The sequence below is a fragment of the Chrysoperla carnea genome, chromosome 3 (assembly GCF_905475395.1).
Source record: "Chrysoperla carnea chromosome 3, inChrCarn1.1, whole genome shotgun sequence".
In the NCBI taxonomy this organism is placed as follows: domain Eukaryota; kingdom Metazoa; phylum Arthropoda; class Insecta; order Neuroptera; family Chrysopidae; genus Chrysoperla; species Chrysoperla carnea.
Window position 1 is genome coordinate 10,967,989 of NC_058339.1, and position 11,459 is coordinate 10,979,447.

General features: G+C 30.5%; 1 protein-coding gene across 3 annotated transcripts in view; it reads left to right on the top strand.

Annotated features, from left to right (window-relative positions):
- Nucleotides 1-6,821, top strand: part of LOC123294512 (serine/threonine-protein kinase tricornered) — a 149,742-nt gene extending 142,921 nt beyond the window's left edge. Inside the window, exons 2-5 of one of the 3 annotated variants that reach the window (XM_044875564.1) lie at nt 3,282-3,417; nt 3,956-4,611; nt 5,781-6,281; nt 6,355-6,821. In XM_044875564.1, the coding sequence (XP_044731499.1) occupies nt 3,282-3,417; nt 3,956-4,611; nt 5,781-6,281; nt 6,355-6,470 (1,409 nt within the window). In that variant the 3' untranslated portion in view covers nt 6,471-6,821. The remainder of the gene's footprint in view (nt 1-3,281; nt 3,418-3,955; nt 4,612-5,780; nt 6,282-6,354) is intronic. The other 2 variants (XM_044875565.1, XM_044875566.1) reach the window with 2 other exon arrangements.
- The last annotated feature ends 4,638 nt before the right edge of the window (nt 6,822-11,459 follow it).

An 11,459-nucleotide genomic window follows, 5' to 3' on the forward strand; every position in this document is an offset into this window, starting at 1 on the left:
CAATTGCTTCAGGACATATACTTGACTGCTGTATTGAAGTATATGTTGCTTCGGTTTCCAGCTCTTCTACAGCTGGATAACTAATGCAATGACCGTACCTAGGAATTACATCAATAATTTTGCGACTACTTGTTAAACTTTTCAAGGACATTCCGAGCACAATATGTTTCGACGTTTTGACTTGTCCGTTATAAACACCATACACGACATCTTCACAGTAAGATTTGACTTGACGAATACATTTTGGATTATTTTTGCGCTTTCGATTGCTACCGGCTATCAGAGTGTAATAAAAGTCTAATAAATCTTGTGGTATCGATATTTCACCTTCTTTAAGGTTTTGTGCGGTTATAAGTTGTGGCAATTTTTTTTTTCAGTTTGCAAAATAGATTTTCGCAATAATAAAGCAGCTTTGTGTAAAATATCTTCATCCTTCAAATACTCAAATTATTGGTCATCAATAGAAATTAAATTTTTCGGAGCTACTAATTTTTTATTCTGAATGATAAAAAATTTAATTTGCTTATCAAATGCTTTTATTATCTTGATTTCTAAATTGTGTGGAGTGAAACTTCCTTTAATTTTTGTAGAATTCCCTTCTTCACTTTCATTTAATATTTCCATGTAATATCTATGAAGATAAGTCAAAAAATAGCATCGTCCTTTTTTATTATATTTTCATTAATTAAAGCAGATATTTCCTCAAAAGCAGTTTGATGATGCTGACGAAGATCATGCCAATCACTTTTGGGTGTTTCTTTTTTTACTGATGTTTTATAAAAAAACTCTAATTTGCAAGGATGATGATAGTAAATTTTTGAAAGCGAATAATTTTCAAATTTATTAATGAACTCCTTATGCTTTTCATTTTCTTCATCTAGTTTAGAATCACAGATGCACTGAATCGAGTAGCACGGAATAGAGTAGCCTAGAGACGACAATAATAAAGAAAGATATCCATAAATAGATATCTCTCTCACACTCAAGCGTACAAATAATGCCCTCGCGCTTATACACATAGCGACACTTTATGTGTGTCTGGGGGGATGTTTGACCCCTCCAATTGGTCTGGCTGCTGACCAGGGGTGTTCAAATAGTTCCCTTAGTATCATATATAAAAATCAAGAGTGAGATTATAAGTAAGAATATGTTTTTTTTTTGAAGCTTTAAAGCGTCTGGTAAGGGTAAGCGCCGATGGAAAGTGTCTGGCAATAATGATTATTGATTTTTAACAAAAATATCTAAAACATATGTAAAAATCAGCACTGAGAATTTGAGAAAAATCAGTACTGTATTTATCTACCTTTAGCACCTGGTACCTATGAATTGGCCGTCGACCCAAGGTAGCAGGTATGCACACACTCAAAGTACGTACTAACACTACTTTATCCCATTTATATTTCTTATGAGAAAATAAGTAACGTCTGGGGGCACCGGGATCTTACTCTAAAAGATTTCTGTAAAAGTTTAAAATAGTAAATTTATAACAATTCATGGCCATCTTTTCTTATATACTCAATGAATTATGACTATTTTACACTTAAAAAAATTGAAAACTATGCATATATTTTAGCTGTGTAAAACATTTTTGTGATTAAATGAAATATATACATTCCTCAATGAACAAGGCATTAATCACCCTAAATTAGAGAACGGCAAATGGTTTCAAAAATTTTACTTTATGGTAAAAATTTTAACAACTATTGAATAAGTATCAGAATAATGTAATTTTTATAAGCAACTATTTTTTGCGATTTCATCCCATCGCTCCGTAACGCTTGGCGGTAGACCGTCCTGTATAGTAATAAACAAAAAATAAAAGAACCACTCAACGTCATATTCCACAAGTGGAGTTTTAATAAACTGAATATAAATTTATTTAAATAAGTAATTCTTCTTACGTTGGTGGATGCTGTATTTATAAAAAACTCATTTTTAAGCAGTTTTGTAGTAGTTTCATTATATATTTATATAGGTCTTGTAGAGAGGGTCAAGGGACGTTTGTTGTAAAAACATCAAGTCACGATTGTTGAGGTCTCGAGGTCATGTGACTGCTGCCATTCAATTTATATTATGTTGGTTCGTAGTCGTAGCATACCTTTATAAATATATCATGCAGAAGTTCTTGTAAATAATGTACATTATTTGTTATTTTCCGTGTTTAGTTAAATCTTCAATTATTTATTCAAATGAAATTATTCGATAATTTTAATATTAGATTTGCTTCTTTAAATTCCTTACATAAAATACTTTTCCCCGTTTAGGTAGAATTACCAGACGTCCATATTTATCGTATCGTCTGTAATTTTTAGACAAAATGTTCGTATATTTCTGGTGGTCGTCGTATTGAATTTGATTATTGCCATATATTCAGTAATACTCGCAAGGTTAAAACAAATCAATTAGCGTAAGAATCATCGAAATCGGTCCATGCGTTTGGTCTCTATTGCGCCACATAGGAACACAAATACATTCTTTTCACAATATGGCGTCTGGTGGTCGCCATATTGAATTTTCATTACTGCAATATCATCAGTAGCATTTGCAAGGTTAAGACAAATCGTTTGACGTCTGAGTAATCAAAATCGGCCCACAAATTTAGTCTCTAGTGTGCCATATAGGAATAAACATATAGAAACTGGTAAACACATTACCACTCCTTTGCTTTGCTCAGTCGAGTAAAAAAGTTTTACTTTGAACTGACATTTCGAAATAGATATAACCTTATTTTGTTTGTAGAAAAAGAAATCAAGAAAATACGCGAAGAATAGATTAATACAAAACTAGGCGTAACCTAATATCTTCCAAGTTGTCGTAAAAAAATGTTAGTGCGTAACTGCCTTTATAGTTGTCAATTTTACTGTCAAGAATGTCATGTCATCATCAAGATCAAACCCAATATTGGTATTGATTTTAAAGTCTTTATAAAAAATATTATATTGAAAGTTTGATAGAATTACAAAAAATTAAATTCCCAAATGAAAAAATATTTTGATAGGTAATAATAGAATTTCAAAAGAAAACAATTCAAAATATTTAAAATTCTGTCATTCATATGTTTAATTGAATTAATTATTTGATGAATCAATAATTTGAGGAATTTTATAATTTCCTTACTCTTATTTATAAACAATTAATAATATTTTTATAAATGATATGACTACTAACATCATTGTACCAGATAGCAAGTCTTATCAAATTTTTTAAGTAAATTGTAATTTTAATAAAATTCTTTTTACGATATAGACAACTTATTGATCAAAATGTTTATTTTGTTACAGGGGTCCTGGACATGACAGCTACGGAAAATACGATCCGCTTCAGCGGACATACTCTGGACAAGGCAACCAAAGCTAAAGTCACTTTAGAAAATTATTATAGCAATCTCATAGCTCAACATATCGAGCGGAAACAAAGGTAATTTTTTTACAACTCATTTTAATAAAAACAGAAATTTGAGAGACTGTTTTCCAGGTTGTATTTGAAAAATATGGAAATGAAACATTCCTCTCTCATCTCACAAACGCCCGAAAAAGTATAACATGGTTTGATTTTAGTCGGGAAGGGAAGAGGGTTATGTCTGCTTATATAACGTAACATTTGTGCGGTCGTTGGGGAACTTATTTGGCAAGGAGCGGAACCACCCTTTATCAATTTTTACTCTTTTTATTTCCCTTTCCTCTCTAACTCGAAAATAGCCGCTCTGCCATATATATGTCCTATGAGAGGAAATGCTCCATATTGACTCAAGAGCTTATTTACCACGCGGCAGAAAATGCCATATCCTAGAATAATGGTATTGAATTGAGTGCCTATAAAGGATCCCGTTGTTTATTGTCCCAAAATAACCACCGGAGTTTTTTAATTTAATTCATCACCAACCCCAACAATTTTTGTTCTTTTAGATTAATATTAAGGATAAATTTGTAATAAATCCATAATTTTTGCATTTTAGGTTAGCAAAATTAGAAGAATCACTAAAAGATGAAGGTTTAACGGAGGCACAAAAACAAGAGAAAAGACAACAGCATGCACAAAAAGAAACAGAGTTCCTTAGATTAAAAAGATCTCGTTTAGGCGTTGAAGATTTCGAACCGTTAAAAGTGATTGGTCGTGGTGCATTCGGTGAAGTTCGATTGGTACAAAAAAAGGACACTGGTCATGTATATGCAATGAAAATATTACGTAAAGCTGACATGTTAGAAAAAGAACAGGTGGCGCATGTGCGCGCTGAACGTGATGTATTAGTGGAAGCGGATCATCAATGGGTTGTTAAAATGTATTACAGTTTTCAAGATCCAATTAATTTATATTTAATTATGGAATTCTTACCTGGTGGTGATATGATGACACTATTAATGAAAAAAGATACGTTGTCAGAGGAATGTACACAATTTTATATTGCTGAAACTGCACTTGCAATCGATTCAATACATAAATTAGGTTTCATTCATAGAGATATTAAACCGGATAATTTATTATTAGATGCTAGAGGGCATTTAAAATTGTCTGATTTTGGTCTATGTACCGGTTTAAAGAAATCACATAGAACAGACTTTTATAGAGATTTAAGTCAGGCAAAACCTTCAGACTTTAGTAAGTATTCAAATTGTAAGTTCTATTTTTATATTCTAATTTAATAATACATATCTCAAGGATTTTCGTATCCAAGTTTGGTTTGACATTTTATGGCATTTCATTGAAAGTCTTACATAAAAACGTTTAATTCAGATGATTTTTTAAATAACAACGGTCAAAGTTTTTTTTTATCGAAATGTTATTCTAAGATTAAGTTTAGTACTAAATAGACCGTTAAAACTTCTTCAAACAACAGTCCTGGCTTAGTCTCATAATTTATACTTAACTTTACTTCAAGGAAATAAACCTTTGAAATTTTTTTTTTATCTAAAATTATAATTGATTTCTATTTATATTAAGAACTAGCCTAAATTCGTTGGACGATATCACTTATTCACCATGTATAACACTCAAAATATATGTTACTTTTTATTATTAAAAATACATTAATTCATATGAAAGAATAGTATATTAAATTTACTTATTGAATAGATAATGTCACTTTTAAAACAGTTTATTCTAATGTCATCTATCATTGAAAAAAAGAGTATCTACGGAGACAGTCGGAGAATAACGAAGCCATTCGCATTGAGGTTTTTTTAACCGACTTTACTGAAGTGATAATATACTGACTATTTCACTTGCAGGGCTTGTATGGAAGACGATGAAATCTCTGTACATGTTATTTGCATCTGCAGAAACTTGCAAGGCGTCAGGTTTAGAATGTTTGTATTCGATCAATCTTGGGATTTCTGCGTGATATCAGGCCTCGACAGAATCCTATATCTTTATCTGTCTAAATAAGTATCTCTTACGGATACGGATACGTCTCGCTTCCGGGTGGCAGATTGTTCGAAAAGAGAGCACAAAGTGCCCCTTGGTGTAGGTGCTAGGGATCCATTATTAATATTACTATCATTACATTATTAAACGTGGCTCAGTTTTATCGGATTGAGATTGTTGTTTGAAAGAATTATTTAGTATATAGCAAGAATACAATTTGATTTATATGGCGCAAGAGTTTGGCGCATCACTTTTTTTTGTAGAAATTAATAGGGAATTACTTACTTAAGGACACATTTCTAACCATTTTCATTGAAAATATATCGTGTGCCAATAACTTGGATACAGCCCTGTAATATGTATACCTTTAATAATATTTTAATGTGGAATGATTTTTTCTAAATTTTTATATTTTTTAGTATTAACATCTTCAAGTCCAATGGATAGCAAGCGAAGAGCAGAAAGTTGGAAGAAAAATCGAAGAGCATTAGCTTATAGTACAGTAGGCACACCCGATTATATTGCTCCTGAAGTATTTTTACAGACAGGATATGGACCAGCATGTGATTGGTGGTCATTAGGTGTAATCATGTATGAAATGTTAATTGGATACCCACCGTTTTGTAGTGAAAATCCACAGGATACATATAGAAAAGTAATGAACTGGCGTGAAACGTTAACATTTCCACCAGAAGTGCCAATTTCGGAGGAAGCAAAAGATACTATTGTAAGATTTTGTTGTGAAGCTGAACGACGATTGGGTTCACAACGTGGTATGGATGAATTAAAATTAGCACCATTCTTTCGGGGTGTTGATTGGGAGCATATTCGAGAACGGCCAGCTGCCATTCCTGTTGAAGTACGATCTATTGATGATACTTCGAACTTTGATGATTTCCCTGATGTCAAACTTGAAATTCGTAAGTTTATAATCTTAATTCATTTTAATCCTTTAATTTAGAATTTTCATTAATATTTATTTATTATTTTTAGCTGCAGCACCGCTTCCTCAAGATGGTGAAGTGATATACAAGGACTGGGTATTCATAAATTACACATTTAAAAGATTTGAGGGTTTAACGCAAAGAGGTACACCTACCAAAAAGTAGAATGTGATATAAAAATAATTTTAAAAAATTTAAAAGTATAAAATAGTGGCTATCTAAAGTGCATCGACAAATATAGCAAACCTGATAAAGCCTTAGAAACTCTGGTGCCTGCGTCGTGTCTGTGCGTCGTAAGCGTACAGAGCTTTCATAATAATTCATTAAAGAAAAAAAAAAATGCTTTTTCGGATTCACGAACACAACAACACCATCAATCAACCATACACTTTCTCACACACAAATACACACATATTATATAGTATTAAAATTCACCAAAAAAGTCGGCCTCCTCGATTCTAAACAAAAAAACAAACTACTTCCTTAACCTTAAAAATACACAAATGAATTTATTATGTTCATGGATTCGAACAAAAAATTATGTAAAATTTATACGATTGTTGATTTTTTTTCGTTTTTTTAGTTAATTTCTAAAAAATAGTGATTGTTTTATATTTTATAACGTGATAACACTAATTTTTCATTTAAGATAAGTTTTTATGTATTTAATTAATATTGTAAATGAAAAACATATAAAAATTGTCCTGTCTTTAATTTAAAATCATAAACGTCTTTTCAATATTTTTGATTTAATCAAAATCTATAAAGGGTGAGTCGGAAGAAGTGAACTAAAACTATTAATCTATTTTTGTTATACAAAACTTATCACATCAAATATAACTCATAAAACCGTCACTACGAGTTTTAACCCTTCAGACTTGGTGGCCTTTCGTACCACAATCATTACTCTTATGATGAAAGAAAATCTCACGCTAATGCGTAAACGCCAAGAGCAAAATTTCAAACTTTGTTTACAAAACAAAAAAGTTTTTCATAAAATATGTCAGAAGTGTAGAAAAATCTCGGAATTCAATCAATATAAAAATTGCACTACGAAAGTAATGAAAGTTAATATTGATTAATATGTGTGGATTCAACATTAATTTATTCCATTCTTATGACAGGACAAATATTGTGTGTAAAAAAATTCCTTCAATAATCGTTACGACTTCAGAAGAAAAGAGTTTCGTTGTGTGGAGAACAAAATTTATTTACGTTCTTGAAATTATGTATATTTTTGTAGTGCACTCCATAAAAATCATAAAAATGTTTTATGAATTGATCAAGGAACTATTTTAAGACTATATAGTGGAACCTCAATAACTCAAATCTCAAGGGAAATGCAAAAAATTTCGAGTTAATGAGTTGACTTAACAAGTAGTTCGAAATACAGAGGATTTAATTGCTAAAATTATATTTTACTAACTTCGAATTACGGAAAGTATTTGCTTTTTCATGTAGAATATAATAGTACAAAATTTTTTTCAATTTTCAAAAGCTTAGGAGCTATGGCCGTATAAACAATTAATTTGTTTATAACTAATTTAACCTCCACCCTATTCTGAGCGATGATCAAGCTGAAAATTCGGATTCTGCGGGTCAAAATAAGTCGAAATACACTCCTTGTTCGGTAGGACCTGTAAATGCATACAAAACCTACTCAGCGCTTTCACTATAAACAAATAAGCAATAAGTTGGTGACTGGGTACTGTGTGAGAGAGTGATAGAATGTCCCCATCTTACTCCTACCTGCATAAGAGCATACCTTGTCTAGTTCTACCATGGTTATTCCACTGATTGCAATATCCTAACTTTTATTGATGGAATTTGTGTATTATTTTTGTTTTATTTGAACAAATGATTAAATAGTAGTGCACTTCATTTAAATAAAATTTTAAAAAAAGTACTTTTATCATGTGAATAATTAAAATGAAAAAAAAAAAAGAATATCAGCACAATAATAGATAGTTATAATCCTTCGATTTGGAATCCAACAAAAAAAAAATTAATAATTACTATATTTTATTAATATAAAATATCAAAAGAATTAAGTAATCGTAAGTAATTCAAAAAAAAGGAAATGTGCAAACTTCTAACTGTACACTCATAGAAACTTTGGTTAGACCATCTCCCATCAATTAGAAAAATAAACCCATTGTTTCAGCCTTGTTTCTATGTAAAGAAAATTTCATTCAATTGACGATTCAATAAATGACGACTGTGTATTCAAACCAAATTAATTCGTAAATAAAAAATAAAAATATTAAAAAAAAAAAAAATAATAAATAAACATTTTAATAAATAGATGACATATTTTTGGTATGAGCGCTCTTAATTTTGTTTCTCTAACTTCATTGTGATAAATCTATTCTTCTGTTTAAACATTTTTTGTCATTAAAGCATGATTAAGCTTACCTTTTTTTACCGCTAAACATATCATAAAAGTCAGATTTAAAAAAAAAAAAAGAAAATTGTTTTCAACTTGAAATATATTTTAATGTTTATTAGAGCTTTCTGTACAAAAATTATGTGTTAATAATTATTCATTAAATATATTAAACGTTCACATTTGAATCTGCGTACAAAATTAATTTGTCCAGTATCAAAAAACATAATGAATCGACGTCCTATTAATTACAAAATAAATATAATTCTTAACCAAATTTCAACCCGATTCACACTTTTTACTGAAAAATAAGGCCTGAACTATTTTCAAATATAAGTTAAAAGGCGGGTCCGTACGCAGGAATTATCTAAGGATGAGGTCAAAATTTTGTTCATCATGCAGGTCATTAGAGTCAATATAAACAAGAAATTTTTTTTCGAGTAAAAGAACATTTTATTATGTCAAAATGTGATAATCAATCACTTTTTTTTAATAAGTTAATTCTGTAAAGCACAGAAAAAAACTTTTCCAAAACTCTGTGCCCACCGACCTCTACATCGCGATGTATATTGAGCGAGGATAAACCATTTAACACGAGCCTTGGCTTCAGCAATTTCATGTCGTATTTATCGCTGATTTCGCTCACGGTTTTGAAAATTTTTCTGAACTCTTGTCTAGCGTTTCCTTTTATTTCAATCAAAATCTGTTTCGCAGCAAGAGCCAATTTGATAGCCTCGCCAAAATCCTGGTTTTCTGTTTGAAATATTCGACTCTAAGACAAAGTCAAAGAATTTTCTGCATTTACAATTCATCATATTGTTAGTTAAAATTTATGTGAAGAGATTCTCAATGGTAGAGGGGCAGACCCTCCTGTTTACACGGGCCTTTAAACAGCTCTTAAACAAAATTATGAAGAACTATTTTTAATCATAAAACGAAGGAGAGAATTGAGAGAAGGAAGGATTAATGAAGGAGCAATACTTTGTAGACGTAAACAGGGGAAGGCATGCGATTTCAACTACAAAAAGTCAAACAATTTCGACAAAGAATATTCATACAAATGATGTTTATATTATTGCATACATTTAGAAATCACGCTGCAATTTTTAATGAGCAGCTTTTAATATTGAACGAAATACGTTTCAAATGTGAACGTTTAATTTTACAAATTTGTATCTTTATCCAAATAATATTTAAGATTAAATTATAAGGAATTCTGGCTTTTGGAATGATGATGCATATATTAATTATATAACAAGCGTGTAGTATTTTTATATCAGGTATAAAAATAAATTACGTGTATTGTTATTACACTATTTTAATTTAATGACGGATTGTGCGTAATTCGTTTTTTTAAATTAATTATATTAATTAATACGTATTTGGGGTTGTAAGAGAACAATTACTTTTCATTGAACCGCTTACGAAATTTTGTAAAATTAACTTACATTGGAATCATTGGTATTTATTTTGAATTCGAACTACGATTTTACGATGGTGTTTATTTTCTTTGTGATATTTTATTTGTGTCGGCTGCCAATAAAAGTCGATCGTTAATAATTATATAAATACGCTACTAAAACAAAATATTCGGAATCGGTGGGCGGTTCGGTGTTATTTTTACGTGAATATACAACAATATTCATGATGTTAGCTATTGTTTTAAGGGCTTAAGTTTCCCAAAAAGAATGCTGCTACCAATATGTTGAACATTTCAAAGTAGGAAATGGATAAACATACATTTTGTATTTCTAAAATATTGAATGTAGTTCCTCTCAGTCTGATTACATTCAGAAGACTTTGAAAAGAAATTGCAAAAAGCTTTCCGAATAACAAATTTTACATACTGATTGTCAATGTACGATGAATAATATTATGAAATTTTGTGGAGTATGCATATTAGTATGTAACATAAAAAATAAGGCTTCAGATACACGAGCATCAAAACTAACACAAGCTTAGTTAGTTAATTCTCTGCTAGTTTACTTGTAGCGCTGTAATAGATTCACTTCTAACAACAGACCTTTTTCACCTTTTTTTTCCTTTTTTTTAAATGAAAGTAAATGTCTTGATAAAGGGGCTAATTTTTCCCCCCGATTTTTTTGGAGCCATATGACCGAGAAAACAAACAATGAAAATCATTAAAATTCAAATTGGCGAAAACGATTCGGAAACGCATTTAAAGTTGATCCCCGACCTATATTTTCATAAAAAATTATCAAAAAGCATTTCTGTTTTTCATGAAAAAGGTCTATTTGAGGGAAGAGTAGCGTTTCACATCGTACAAGTACAAGTACAGTTTGATTGAGATGTCATAGCCCATTTGTTACGGGTTTGTTTACCACTTTATTACAAAGTTTGAATCGGTTACCGATGATACAAGTTATTTTGCAGTCCACTCCCGAGCCAGGAGAACATGTATGACTACATGGCCATTGTAAAGCTAACTAGTGGAGAGTAAATGAGTCAAGCTTTCGCACTTAGCTTCTCTTAATTCCCTTTCAAAACTTTATGTGTACTATATTCAGATTTTGCATTAACAATCAGTATTCAGATAATTGTAAGTTGAAGTTCTATTATACATGAATCACCTTGTAATTTGTTTTCATACCTGATAAAAAGTGATGTATAGTAACAAAAAGTAAACTGCATTTAATCGGCGAATAAGTTTTGTATGTTGTAGATGATCAGAACAGATCTCACAAACTAAATAAATATTGGCTGATTGATTTGATTGGATTTGGTGTGTGCTCTCTACTGTTTATTTT